At 43.4% G+C, this 15,350-nt stretch overlaps 1 protein-coding gene, 1 long non-coding RNA gene and 4 pseudogenes across 2 annotated transcripts; 5 read left to right on the plus strand and 1 right to left on the minus strand.

Moving 5' to 3' along the window:
* Positions 1-1,529: 1,529 nt before the first annotated feature.
* On the plus strand, positions 1,530-2,116 carry LOC135119137 (histone H2A-like; annotated as a pseudogene).
* Positions 2,117-3,284: 1,168 nt separating this feature from the next.
* Positions 3,285-3,656, plus strand: LOC135119125 (histone H2B-like). Its single transcript, XM_064042823.1, has one exon. The coding sequence runs from the start codon at positions 3,285-3,287 to the stop codon at positions 3,654-3,656; it is 372 nt and encodes a 123-aa protein (XP_063898893.1).
* Positions 3,657-4,755: 1,099 nt separating this feature from the next.
* LOC135119133 (histone H3-like) lies at positions 4,756-5,433 on the plus strand (annotated as a pseudogene).
* Positions 5,434-5,966: 533 nt separating this feature from the next.
* LOC135119132 (histone H4-like) lies at positions 5,967-6,423 on the plus strand (annotated as a pseudogene).
* A 1,643-nt stretch (positions 6,424-8,066) lies between these two features.
* LOC135119118 (histone H1B-like) lies at positions 8,067-8,943 on the plus strand (annotated as a pseudogene).
* A 5,444-nt stretch (positions 8,944-14,387) lies between these two features.
* On the minus strand, positions 14,388-15,098 carry LOC110383343 (uncharacterized). The gene is made up of 3 exons (XR_010277991.1): positions 14,915-15,098; positions 14,662-14,829; positions 14,388-14,440 (listed from the first exon to the last, which is right to left on the minus strand). It is a non-coding gene; the product is annotated as an uncharacterized LOC110383343 (long non-coding RNA).
* Positions 15,099-15,350: the final 252 nt, after the last annotated feature.

Consider the following 15,350-nt stretch of genomic DNA (forward strand, 5'->3'; position numbering starts at 1 on the left):
ACCCGCTTCCCTCGTAATGCTCATGACCGCGATCTTCAATTGCGCCATGACCATAACCTGTTCCCACAGGCATGGAAAAGAGGCAACCGTAATCGGTATTCCCAAAACCCGGTAAACCAAATCAGACCCGTCCAGCTATCGCCCTATCAGTTTACTCAATGTGTTCGGCAAGATCACGGAGATACTTATCTATAAGCGTCTCAAAGATTACGTCGAAGCAGAGTCTTATTCCATTAGAACAGTTTGGTTTTCGAACCCATCACTCTGTGTCCAACAAGTCCACCGCATCGTGGAAGGTGAGCCACGGATTCCAACGTGGCCAACTCACCGGCATCGATTCTTCGACATAGCAAAGGCATCTTCGACAAAGTCTGCACAAAGGCTTGATTTACAAGCTTTACCAACTCGGTGTCCCAGACCGTCTCTTGTCGTCATCTTACGAGACTTTTGTCGAATCGCACCTTTCGCCATCGCATAGACGGCACCTTCTTCGCCCACCCTATAAAAGCTGGCGTCCCACAAGGCTCTCGGTAATCTCCCCATCCTCTCTTCACGCTATACACTAGCGATATTCCTAAGAACAAGCATGTTCACTAGGGGCCCTATTCCGCCGACGACACGGCAATCTACTCGCTCAGCCGCAGCCCAGCCGCCATAGGAGACATCTCCAGCTACCACCTCTTGCCCGACCCCAGCACCGAACTCACCCCCGACAAAGCCAGGCCATACTCTTTCGAGCCCCTGCCGCTTCTCCCGCGCCCCTGCCTCGTCACTTCATGTAGGCCGATTCCTTGAAGGAGCATGCCAAATACCTAGGTACCTTAGACCAGCGCTTCTTCATTTCCGCCGAGCACATACGTGTGCTTTGCAGCCTCCAAAAAAAAAAAAATAGTCGATCAGCTTCAAACCGTGCCTTTACGGAAAAATCACAGGAGTTTCCTTATGTTCGAAATGATTCTTCTGCGTCGATTTAAAAAATTCCTACCATCCGCCAGTATATGAAGCGTGCCGCCACGGTATTTCGAACGCGCTGAGAAACACGATAACTCACTTATCGTGTCAGCCAGTAATTACACTCCCTCCGCATCAGTAGGATTCGCCGCCCTAGCATGCCCTTCAGAACCTGACGATGAGATAACTGTCCTCCGAGAGAGTAAACTCACTAGCACCCTACAACACAAACCGCGTTCGTACAAATTCGCCGCCGAGGTCCGCCGCGACGTCCTTGCTCTCTGTCCTCCTGACCCTTGCTCATCGAGCCAGCCCGCGAGCTGAGCCAGTAGCTTTAAATTCCCCATTTAATAATAATGACATAATGATCCAGCCTGTCTCCTTTGTTGCTCTTCCCCAGCGACGCCCTAAGCCGAGGTCCGACTTCACAGGTACCCTAGCGCAGTCGCTTAGTTTATAAGTTGTTTTACGCCCCTGGCTGGAGGCCTTAAATTCTAGGCATCCGCCAGGAAACCGGTTAAGGTGCCAACACGGCCTCCTAGGCTGAACTGCGAGATGCCATACCAAAAAATGGGTTTAAAATTAGTTGTTCACTCGACTGTCGTCGCGCCTCGCACTCAGAGCGTAACTTGGTGATTTTCCGTGATATTCTTAACCAATCTTGACAATGTCCGGTCGTGGTAAAGGTGGCGTTAAGGGAAGGCAAAGTCCCGGTCCAACCGTGCCGGTCTACAGGTTCCCGTGGACGTATCCACAGGCTGCTGCGTAACGGTAACTATGCAGAGCGTCGGTGCCGGAGCGCCTGTCTACTTGGCCGCCGTGATGGAGTACCTGGCCGCTGAGGTTCTCGAGTTGGCCGGTAACGCGGCCAGAGACAACAAGAAGACCAGGATCATCCGCGTCATCTGCAACTGGCCATCCGCAACGACGAGGAATTGAACAAGCTCCTATCCGGCGTGACCATCGCTCAGGTGGTGTGCTGCCTAACATCCAGGCCGTGCTGCTGCCCAGACCGAGAAGAAGGCCGCGTTGCTTCGATGGGATAATATTGTGTGGTGTATATATGCATGCGTGCATTCATTCGCGCCATGCACTCGTATACCTATTGCAATATTGTATCGCGTCGGACGCGCTGAGCGTCGCCCTCGTATGCAACACACATTAAACAAAAGGCCCTTTCAGGGCCACAATATGATCGTCGATACATAATCCAATGTTAAAAGACAGTTTCTTTATCAGTGTCGTCTCAAAACGTACAAGTACAACGCTGTACTGACTAGGCATATTAATTACGTGTGCTAGGATGTTACTCGACACTGCGCTGCGCCGTGATAATTCTTAGGTTAGGTACATGTTACATACCTTCATTTGCGGGGTCCCTGCTGCCTCTGGTGCTGCAGCCGCGCGCGCTGCTCGCCGCGCGCACCACCTGCTGCAGGCGCGCCGTGCTTGCCTTTCCACGTTACCTGTACAAATTACATATGTAAATTCATTTATTTATTTATTTATTTAACAGTACAGTACAACACATAAATACAGACAAGAATAAATAATAGATTTGAGAGAATTGTACAAGGGCACAGCTTATCTCACAAGAAATTTCTTCCAGCAGGCCCGTTATGGGAGTGTTAGAATTTAAAAGAGATACAGATAGACTGTGTAAAAAGAAAGAAGATATAACCAATAAATAATCACTAACATTAACTACTTAAATACATATACAAACACACATTCATTGAAATAATAATAAAACATAGGATAATAATGTTTCAATTATTCCTACACATATAACACTGATTTTTATTAATAGCAAGGAAAACCTAGGTACTATTTGCTGAATAACGTAGGCCTAATGGTGAAATATTTTTTAAATCTGTCCAGTTCTTTCGAGTTTATAATATTCATAATTTATATATAGGTAATATTTCCTGTATTATAGATATATATGTAATGAATGAATGAATGAATGTATGTATGTATGTATGTATGTATGTATGTATGTATGTATGTACATTACACAATTGTACATTTATCTGTGAAAATATATGATGTGTTTAATGCATAATTACTGCACCTATTTCTCAGCGTCGTCCTCTCCCACCTCCACTCTCCCTCCTCCCGCCCGACCCATTGCCCCACCGCCAGCTTTTCGACGTTGAAAGGGCTACGATTGGTCCGCCGGTTCGTCGATTACGGAGCGGATGCCTTGGTGTTTCGCCGCCGGCTGCCGCATATATAGTAGTTTCATCTAATGTCGTCATTGCTGCCGAACTCCGTTCCGTCAGCACTATACCCGCTCTCGCTGAAGTCTAGTATTGTGTTTAACAACAACAATGCCGCCCAAGACAAGTGGTAAAGCGCCAAGAAATCTGGCAAAGCCAGAAGAACATCTCCAAACCGACAAGAAGAAGAAGAAGCACAAGAGGAAGGAGAGCTACGCCATCTACATCTACAAGGTGTTGAAGCAGGTGCACCCCGACACCGGTATCTCCAGCAAGGCCATGTCGATCATGAACTCGTTCGTGAACGACATTTTCGAGCGCATCGCCGCCGAAGCTTCCCGTCTCGCCCACTACAACAAGAGGTCCACCATCACATCGAGGGAGGTCCAAACTTCCGTCAGGCTCCTGCTGCCCGGTGAGCTCGCCAAGCACGCCGTCAGTGAAGGCACCAAGGCCGTCACCAAGTACACCAGCTCTAAATGAGCGGCCAGCAGCGAAAGCAGCCGCCGACGCCTCGTGACCGCCGCGTTTGTGGACGACGTCGCCGTCGTCGTGTGTCGCCGAGCCAGTGTTTGTTGTTCGTGTTCCGTGCGCCATGGTGTTTGTGCGAGTGTTGATCGATTGCGTCGTCGTGGGTTTACGTATATATATACATAGGTATCTTACTTACCAATTTATTATGTACGTACGCGCACACGCACGGCGCTTATCGAGATGCATTTCGAGAACCACGCCACCAGACGCCACAAACCGCCGCCACGTCGAAAATCTGGCCACGAGCACGCACGCACCGACTGCACCGCACCGCCGCACCGCCACAGGGATGGCTGGATAACAAACAAAAGGCCCTTTTCAGGGCCACAAATGTAATCATGTGAAAGATGAGAATTTCACGCTTGAATCAGATGCTCGTCAAAACGTAGTTTATTTACACAGTATATTACTACTGCTTAATAAATATATAAGAGGTATATCGCATACAAACAAATTTTCGCAGCTAGACATACAACAAAGTATAGGCAATAACAGATAGGAGTACAGAATAATACTATTATTATAGATACATGATCAATATTGCGATAGACAGACACCTAGTACCTACGTATTCCATTGAAAATGATGTTGAAAATAAATAAATAAATGAATGAATGAATGAATAGTTTTACACGGACGGACAGAGTCAAAATTCGATATTAAACAAACAAACGAATGTATATACATACATACATACATACATACGTACATACATAAATAATATACCTACCTCCTATAAAACCATACTGCCTGTGTGATACATATTATGTATAGATCTGCAACCTAGGATTATTTTCTTCCTAAAGTTACACAGTTATCATAAAATACATACTAACAACAACATAGACGAATAATATATAAAAATATAATACAATAAATAAGTATATAAACCGAATAGGATAAAAATTATAAAATACTTTTTCTTTTAACGTTTTGTTGATTTCGGAAATTTTCGCGCCAGACAGAGACAGAGGGCGCTAGTCGCTCGCTCAGTCACCCAGTACAGTACGTACAGTATAAATAGAGGCGACGATCGCTTCTGGATTTTATTCTCTCACGCACGTTCGAACCGTAGAGGTCCGCTCGTTCACGATCAGTTCTCGTCATTATTGTTGTGTTTGTACAGTCAGTTCGCTGTTGTATTGTCTAATAATGGCACGTACTAAGCAGACCGCTCGTAAATCCACCGGCGGTAAGGCGCCGAGGAAGCAGCTCGCCACTGCTGGCGGCGCAAGAGCGCACCAGGCCACCGGCGGAGTGAAGAAGCCCCATCGCTACAGGCCCGGCACTGTGGCTCTCCGTGAGATCCGTCGTTACCAGAAGAGTACAGAGCTGTTGATCCGCAAGCTGCCTTTCCAGCGTCTCGTGCGTGAAATCGCCCAGGACTTCAAGACCGATCTCCGCTTCCAGAGCTCCGCTGTTATGGCACTTCAGGAGGCCAGCGAGGCTTACCTCGTCGGTCTCTTCGAGGACACCAACTTGTGCGCTATCCACGCCAAGCGTGTCACCATCGCCAAAGGACATTCAGCTCGCTCGCAGGATCAGAGGCGAACGTGCTTAAGGTGTCCCGCGCTTGATCAACGGTTGACCGGCGGTGCGCGCTCACACTAAAAGGCCCTTTCAGGGCCACATATGATTCTGACAGTTGAAAATGTTTCTTTACATCGGACGTGTCTTAAAAACGTAGCAACAACAAACATTAATCTTTGTACAACATACATACATACATCCAAAATAAATAAATACATACATACATATACATACCTACCTGCCTTCCTTCCTTTCATGTAATTTAATTTAATACCTACTATAATAGCATCATGACGATGCCCCCGGATAAGTTTTGGAAAACACTCTGTATGAATTTATTTTGTCAAAATTTAAGCAGCTTACATTATTATATAGATAGATAGATAAAAAGCATGTAATATATATATGTATATATATATACTTTTATTTTTATCCCATATTTTCATTCATTTATTAGGTTACTATTATCAAAGTTATATTAATGAATTAATACAGAAAAAAAACATATACAGGGTGTATAACACCATGTATTTTTTTATTATTATTTATGGGAATTCGCAATACAGTATACTATGTCAATCATAAAAATCATAGATTAAATGCCTAAAATCAACCTATAACGAACGCTTCGATAGTCACCTCTCCCCGCTCACTCCGGATAGAATTCGCCGCCGCCGAGACCCCGTCGTATATAAATAAAGGCCCAGTGTACGCGAAGCGTATAGCCAGTACTCGTGCGGCACTCGATCGTGGTGCTTCGCTGTTCGTTCGTTGTGTTATCGTAAATTCTACAAACTAACCGAGAAGATGACCGGTCGCGGGAGGAAAGGGTCTGAAAAGGAGGACCGCCACAGGAAGGTACTTTGATAACATCCAGGGTATCACGAAGCCCGCCATCCGTCGTCTGGCTCGCAGAGGAGGCGTGAAACGTATCTCCGGTCTGATCTACGAAGAGACTCGCGGTGTCCTCAAAGTGTTCCTCGAGAACGTGATCGCGACGCGGTCACCTACACCGAGCACGCCAAGAGGAAGACCGTCACCGCCATGGACGTCGTGTACGCTCTGAAACGCCAGGGTCGCACCCTGTACGGTTTCGGAGGTTAGACCGTGTCTATCCGCCGCGGCCAACGTGTCGTCCGTCGACCAGCTATTCTACAGAACCTACACTATGGTGGACGCGGGTGCGTCGTGCGTTCGTACTCTCTATGTGGTACAGTAACGTATCGATTCATGCGTCGTTCAACCATACGTAGGTATGTAGATATGCGCACATTAAAAGGCCCTTTTCAGGGCCGCATACGATCGATATTTTAAATATGTTTCTTTATGCAGAGTTCGTCTAAAACGTACAACAACATTCAACACATATTCTTGGTGGTGCTTAGTAGTAGCCACTAAATAAAAATAACAAAACCGTTTTGTTACATTATATACATACCTACTACATATAATATAGAATGTGGACTACTCGCTGTTACCTAGTAGCTACTTAGCTGTTGTTTGTAGAAAGGAAGAAGTGTGAATGAAATTAAAAACCGACATAACGTTGTAAGTATATTATGTGTGTAAGTATAAAATACATAGGTACTTGTACTATATAGGTAGGTACATACGTATTCTAGTAATATATTCGAACTACTATATTATACAATGTTTGTACCTCCTAATTCCTATGCTATTGTTGTTTTCTAAATTCACTCGCGCCCGCCGCGGCGCCGCGCCTCAATCAATCTCGGCCGTAGTCGTCGCTGCTTGCCGGCTGCACTGCTGCCGTTGCCGTCGCCGCTGCCGAAGCCGAAGCCGCCTCTGCCGCCGCCACTGCTGCTGCTGCTGCTGCCGCCGCTGAAAAATGCCGTCGGAGTATGTTATTCACTAGCGTAGGTATTATCATATATTATGAGACCTGTACATAATAATCAACGTCAAGTAGGTAAATACATCACATCATACCTAGGTGTAGTCTCGATGTTTTCGATTTATTTAGGTACTACCTATGTATGTAGGTAATAAATAGAAAACCAATAAATAACAACGAGAACGACGAACCGACGGACTCACGGACCAAGTTGAGTTCGCGTCGTCGCCGTGTCTTCGAATGCGCGCCGTTAGGTAGGTACTGTGCGGTGTTCGCGGAGGACGGTGCAGCGCAGGCTGCTACCCGTCCTGACCTCCGTCGAAGGGCACTTTCTCTTCGATAATAAACAAGAAGAACAAAGCAAAATAATATTACCGATTGGTTGCACGTCCTGGACGCGGAGCCTCGAGACCGTCCTTAGCGGACGCGGAGCTCGCCGTGTTTTACGACGCTTCACTTTTAGGTCGATAATGCGTTCGCGTAACTGACGAATATCGACGGGGTCCTGTTACCACACAAGCTCGATATCCTCCTTGTTGGCGGGTCGACCTCGATCGTCACTCGCTATCACTTTTATAGAGAAAATAACATTTTGAACTGGACCCACTGGTGCCTCGGTAACCAGCCGCCGAAATAAACAACCGCCCCGGTTCCTATTATGCACTATTCGCGTTCGCACAGGCGCCACGACCTCGTCAAGTTCATGTATTATCCTAATCCGATCACTGTACGCGTCCGCCGCGACGATAAACATTGGAAAAATAAGTTTTATTAGATACGTGTTAGTGAAAACTTTCGAGCCTCCCAAAGAGAAATCCGCCCGCGACACAGAGGCGCTCGTTACGGTAAAGTTTCGTCGTCGTTCGGCGTACGCGTTCGAAATTTGAAAACCTATAAGTGGCGACATCTAAGTCTCTCACTAAACTACTACTACCCAAGTAACTTGTTGTGTATTACACTTACTATTTCGTGTGTGTTGATCGTGCGTGCGTTGTAAACAATGGCAGACACAGCAGTCGCAACCGAAGCTCCGGCTCCAGCTACACCGGCGAAGAAGCAGGCGAGGCAGGCTGGCGGTGCGAAGAAGCCGAAGGCGAAGCCCACCCATCCTAAAACATCCGAGATGGTAAACATATCAAGGAGATGAAGGAGCGCAGCGGATCTTCGCTGCAGGCGATCAAGAAGTACATCGCCGCTCAGTACAAGGTAGACGCTGAGAACCAGCTCCGTTCATAAGGAAATACCTGAAGAGCGCCGTCGAGTCTGGCGCTTTGATCCAGACCAAGGCAAGGGAGCGTCCGGTTCTTTCAAGCTCGAATCGAAATCTGCCGCCGCCAAGAAACCAGCGGGCGCTGCGCCCAAGAAGGCCGCCGCCTCCGCAGCCACGAAGACCAAGAAGGCTACCGCTTCAGCCGCCGGAGCCAAGAGCAAGAAGGCCGCGGCCGCTGCTGCATCTGCGTCCGCCGCATCGGCTTCGCCCTCCAAGGCGAAGTCGTCCGCCGGCGCTGCCGCTAAGGACAAGAAGGCCGCCGCCGCTAAGAAGAAACCGGCGCCCAAGAAGGCCGCCGCTCCGGCCAAGGCCAGGGAGGCGCCGCACCTAAGGCTAAGAAGACCGCGAAGCCGCCTACAAAGAAACCTAAGGCACCTGCCGAAGAAGGCCGCCGCCACCCTAAATCGAAGCCGGCAGCCAAGAAAGCGTCCGCAGCCAAGAAGTAAACATCTGACGCGCGGCGTTCCTGGTTTACCGGCGACGCGAAACGCGGCGACGGAAGCGGCAGCCGGCGCGGGCGTTGCGCCGGCTCGGTTCGGGCTCGGCTCGGCCCGGCTCAGCACGTCCATCCACAACATCCGTGCAGCGCGCTGTCAATGTGATGTGATGTGTGTGAGTGGCGCGTGTGGTGGAACTAAACACCATCCACCCACCTTGTGTACCTACTACACCACATCGCTCGGATCGTGGTCGACGTCGACGTCGCCCGCCGTGAACCGTGCGCGCTCCTCACAGCCAAGCTAGCCTGCATCGCTTACGTTCGAAGCGTACATCGTCGTCCTGGAAGTAGGGCGCTGCGCGCTCGCTCACAGTGTCTCGAGTCTCTGTCAACAACAACAACAACAACAAATGAAGAAAATCAAACGGCGGCAACAAGATGCTCAGCGGGAGTGCACGCGCTCAAACGCGGCGCTCGTAGAGCGCTTCAAAACAGCCCTTTTCAGGGCTAACAATACTATCATGAATATTATTCGTTTCTCATATAAACAGACAAGTCAAAACGTATCAAATAACTAGGTGCCTACGTAACTAACCATTAAACACGCACGACGCACACACATTAGACATGTATATAATTATCAAGAAAATCTTTATTGCGAACTAAGTATGTAGGTACAAAAGATCATATATATTGAAAAAGACAAGTACATATAAATGTGTATTAAGCATATAGTTTGACATAAGGTTCCTATGTTACCTACTTACAAAACAATACATAACTTACATACAACTCACTAGAATTACGTACCTACAAAAACACATACATAATGTAATAAGTAAATAATTATTTACTTATATACATATATAATTTTACTACGCTAGGCTAGGTTGTTTGTTATGTGTGTTACCGCATACCTGATCGGAAAGAAAACACTTTCACAACACTTGTTTACATAAACACTGTGAAATACACGACACAATAATGATCGAAGGTACAACAAAACAAACAATATAAAACAATCTAATCCCGTCAAAACAGAGAACAACAAAGTGAAAGCGCGCGCTTCATTCGAATCTGACAGTACTGCCTCCGTTTTCCGCGCGAAATGTAAAAGAAATAAGGACAAAGACAATTTGAATTTATATTATGGTTGAAACTGTATTGTGGTGTTTGGTTCTTTTTCTGTTTGATAATGGAAAATCGCAGCTGCAGTTCCTCGCGAATAGAATCTATTTTCGTTTGTTTTATTTTTGTCCAGTGATTGCGCTTGCGCGTTTTGTGAGTTACACTCGCCCGTTGGACAAGACATACCCTCCCACTTATTGAGTTCGCGGCCTCGGTCGAGTATATAAATGCCGCGGACGCCTGTTCTAAAAGGTTAGACTCCACCCTTCTGACTCCGCTCGTACGGACGTGTAAAGAACGTCGAACCCGTTTCTTGACTCTTTGTTACGCCCGACGTATCGCCACCTAGTCGGGGTCTGCCGTCTACAAAGATATCAAACTAAACCAGCTTTTAGAGCGACGATTGTCCTCCACAAACGTTTGCGACCCAATTCCCCTTGGTTAGACTGGGTAAAAGCAGGTACTGGTTCTCGGTTGAAACGATAGGTGTTCAACTGAATCCGAGACCTACAGTGTTGACATCCAAACACAGTCGGTGTCCAAGAATACTTCAGGAAGTACGTAAATTAGAAAAGTTGCATTAGATTTCGGCCTGGGATCGAACCTAGTCGTGCCTTGAGAGGTTGGCTTTTACTTACAGGTTACCACACTTCCTTCTTGTTATCTCTATAGCGGGAACTATGAACTATTGGGCCCGTTGTAGTTAAGACTGGCAATAGATTACAAGCTTAGGTACTGTTCAATGAGCACCTGATGGAGATAGAACCGGCAGGATGGAATGGACTTCTTGATGGAAAGGAGTAGGTAACATAGCTGTGTTTAGATTTGTTAGAAAAGTCTTATAATGATATTTACGTGACCTTCTTAGCTCAGTAAAATAATTTGTTTAGCATTAGGAATTACTAGGTTTAGGTATTCTTTTTAAGGTACCTCCTCAAGGATTAAGTATTTTCGCCAAATATGTGCTACATTATTATAACATTGTCATATAAAAATTATGAACCTATCTCATTCTATTATAGATAACGGCTAAGAGGCCGGCTACTATGCCGCAATACATTGTCGAGTTAGAATTGTCTCTTCGGGAAACCGCCCCAACATAGCGGGAAACGGTAAATAATGGAATGTCGATAAGCTTCAGCTTCTCTCCAAGATTGCTAATCCCATAAGAATCTCAAAAGATCTATTAGGTAAATCAAGTTAACACTTTTGCTGGTAATTTTGTGAATTGCAGATAAAAATGCATGGAAAAAAACGTTTTCCTACTCAAGGAACGAAAACTAAGGATTTATCAATTCTTTAGCCCTGTGAGTCCTCTTCATTTAAAATAACAATTACCTATGTTTTAAGTAAGAGGAAAATTTACAAACTCAACGACAATATTAATACCATCGCTTATTTCTGATATCCTATCCCTAGCAGTATTGTTCTACAGCATGTCTGCCCGTAGGTCGACTTTTTCAATCGCTTCCTTGCAATTTACTCTAAAATCAAAATCTCAAGTTTTGCAAACTTCGGTAATTGTATAAAAATTCTAGGTACTTACATAAATGGCACCTTATTGTCTGCTGTAAAATACATTGTAATGATCAACTACAGATAAGCCTCCAATAATTAAAACAGTATCCTATACAAGCACGACTATAGGGAAATTACTAATTCTCTAAGAACTAGGATTATTTCTTCCATTTTTTTCTAGGAAATGAGAAAAAAATTAAGAATCTTGCATTAAGGGTATTCAATCAGAAGGAAATCTTACTTATGTCATGTTCAGTGACCTTAATTCACAAAACATGCGTGCTACCTTCTGTAAATTTGAGCTTACAAACGAAGTGCTGATTTTCAGTCTACTTCGATTGACTGTTCATCTTTCTTATATATTTAAGTTTTGTCCTTTTAAAATGGACTCGACTTTTAACAACAAATCGGTGTGATAATTTTAACCTGATCTCAATCAAGAATGAAAAGAATCTGGCATTTTCAATAACCAAACATTTTTACCCAAATGTAATGAGTTCAACGTCACAAAACAGTGTTAACCAACCATTGTATTATTCTGACATTTATACGACCAATACGGCACCTCCGACTGTCCGCACCCAAGGACCTTACTTCTGCAAAAAGCACTATTTTATGAGACTGTGTAAATTTGATCCTAGCCTAAATAAATCTGCCAAGTTTGCGGCTGGCCAAAGGGGTCAAACGTCTCCCAAACTGGTTACAAGCAAACAAACAGGTGAAGCTAAGGAAAGCCCATAAAAAAGGTTAAGAGCACTTAACTTCCCGATTTTTGTCTTAGCTGCACAAAAGAACTGTCCGGAACCTCTTTAAGGTTTATCAGCCTAAAAAAAAGGAAACTTAGTGTCACCAACTAGGTACCGGTTAATAATTTTCAGGAACTTTTATCATAGAAGACCGCTATATTTTATAAGTTGGGATAATGTAGCTTTCTCATAGGCATCTGATTTAATCAAGTATTTGTCAAATCAAAGTATTTAGTCTGATACTAATTACCTGCAGCGCACTCCAACTTTGGTCTTCTATCCCAACATATATAACTTCAGTTTATGAATTTATACTAAGAATTTCAAGAGGTATTTTTGTTTGGTTGTAATGATAAACTCAAAACTTTGGACCGATTTTATAGTCTTTCACCAATAGAAAGACCTTATCTGCGGGTAACTAGGCTATATTTTATCCCGGTGCGGGAGTAGCTCACGACGCGGGTGAAACCGCCCATGCAGTTCAAAAAAATTCGCTCAGTTACCAAAAAATGATATGTGAGAATACAAAGACAATATCTCGCAAGCATCTGCCTCGAGGGCTATGAGAAATGTTATAATTGCCATCAACCACCCAAACATAGTTCATATGTACATAAGATTTCCTCAAAATACTAATAAAAGGCAAGCTCGCAGAGAAAAGTAGGTGTTTATCTTTTTATTAGATTTTATGAAAAGTTCAAAATGCCTTGAACCATTTGGTGTATTGATAGAACTTTGATATCAATGGTTTGGCCCAAAGAACATGAGGAAAGCTAGGTACTTTAATTAGATTTAGGTTGTAAGCCAGTTTGTTCATATACTTCATGTTTTTTTATTAAACTTTTAATCTTGTGTAAAATGTCTTACATGAAGATAATATCTATACTAATATTATGAAGAGGAAAACTTTGTTTGTTTGGTTGTAATGGATAAACTCAAAAACTACTGGACCGATTTTAAATATTCTTTCACCATTGGAAAGCTATATTATCTGCGATAACAGAGGCTTATTTTGTCCCGAGTGACGGGCATAATCGCAGGCGCGGGTAAACGCCAAAACGGCTAGTATAGTATATAAATAGTCTAACAAGATAGCATGTAAAAGTCATTGTAATATAATCATTATGTAATAAAATTGATAAATAAATGCATATTTTAATTAAACATTTATTAAGATTTTATTTACATAAATAGTGTATATAACCCTGAAATAAAGAAACAATAAACATATACGTTTATAAAATCTATTCTGATACCAACTGTATCTAGATCCAGCCACCTCTACCACCGACTTATTCTGTGTAATCAGGAGCTCGCATTTGCTCAGGTTCTTCAATGGCTAGGATCGCTTTGTGACGCTACCCAGATTGTGACGGAGCTGGTGACCTTCTAAGTCGCCGGCTTGCAGATCAACTGGACACGGTTAGAAGCTGCAATTAACAATGAAATAAACTCATTGAGCTACAAATAAATCAAGAACTATGGTATCCTACCGCAGAGTTAAAATGCAATGCAATTTTTTTGTTTAGACAATGCAACTTACTCTGATTGCCTGTTTCCAAAACATCATTTGGTTGTGGTGCAGGTATTTTGGCAGTAAATGAAACCTGAAAACATAGTGTTTAAGTTGCTGTTTGTTTTCTTAAAATAGTTTCAATAATAATACCCTACTGTACAGCTTCTGGACTTTGAGCATACTTTGCTGGTTCAGATTGTCTCGGATCAACAGCAACAAAATTAGACTGGAATGAAATATTGTGTTAGGTTCTTTTAATATTCAAGATAACACTTATAATAGGTAGAAACAAGTAGTGAAATTTTGATAAATAAACTACACACAAGAAGTAGCTGACTTCACAAACAAACTCCCTACAATTCCTCGACTTCGGGACAATTAAACGGAATTCTGGTACAGCCCTAGGCTAAATTCTTTAGTACCAACCGGTCGACCCGGCTCACCTACTAAAGGTCAATTAGTCGAGCCAGATACTATTACGACTCGCTAGAAAGACCTCCGACGATCAGCCGGCTGCTCTACTGGAGAGGCAATATTCTGAAACCAGAATGTTTATAATAGGTGCACTCATTAAACTGACAAAATAAACTTACACATAAAATGCTGACTTCACCGTCCATATACAATAACCAATAAAGTTTGTCAAAATTGTACCCGCTTCCTCTATTGCCCGACCGTGCTTCAATTAAGCCAGACTTTCTCTTAATTGCTCCTTTTTTGTCCGTCCAGTACTGCAGCACAAGTAAAAATTATATTATGTGATGTATTAATTAACTAAATAGAACTACCTGCCTGATTTTTTTACTATCCATTGCAATTAACAAAGTTTTTATACATACAAGCTTGTAGATGTGTAGATAATACTAATTTGGTAATGGAGCAGTCAATGTAAAAGTATACTGTGGAAGATATACATATACACACAATAAGTATTGTACATATAATTACCAACCTTACACCATTGTTCCGATGTCTTAGTACACCCACTAGCATCACTGTTCAGGGCTGTAGTTATTTCGGGCCATGCCTGACGACCCATAGCCAACCACGGTTTTCTTCAAAAATCTTACAAGCTTTTCTAGCATTATTGGATTCAGTGAAGGCATTGCGTTGCGAGACACTAAAAGATAAACATGTTGGTTACATAGACAGTAATTCCAAAAACTATGTTGTATATTTAAATAGAAATGTTACTATGTACTTACTTTCGATAGATTGGAAACCAAACTTAAACAAAGAACATGTAGGATGCCATTCTGTAAGGTAGGATCTTTTCTTAAGTACAACAGCCACTTAAAACCACTTGGAGCTTTGAAATTTCTCGTTTTGATAACAAAAACTCATAAGCTGAGACTAAGTTGTTTGCTTTGAATTTTTGAATACTTTAGAAATTTGAAATAACACTCTGTACACAGACTATAAATAACCTACAATTACAAATGTCAAAAATCTAAATCATTATTTTCCAAATCGAAAATGACTTAATTAATTAATCATTTGTTGCATAATTAATGAAACAAATTACGTGCATACGTATTGTGCATTAATATTGATTTAAGAAGTTGAAATCACTTCAAAAAATGTTAGTCGAGATTATCTCTTTTCACCCCCCCTAACTTCCTCGCATCCCCCATCATCAGC

The sequence above is a fragment of the Helicoverpa armigera genome, chromosome 30 (genome assembly GCF_030705265.1).
Source record: "Helicoverpa armigera isolate CAAS_96S chromosome 30, ASM3070526v1, whole genome shotgun sequence".
Taxonomy (NCBI): Eukaryota; Metazoa; Arthropoda; class Insecta; order Lepidoptera; family Noctuidae; genus Helicoverpa; species Helicoverpa armigera.

What these genes read in the sequence shown, in the direction of transcription:
- LOC135119125 (XM_064042823.1), top strand. Translation starts at nt 3,285, where the DNA reads ATGCCGCCCAAGACAAGTGGTAAAGCGCCAAGAAATCTGGCAAAGCCA.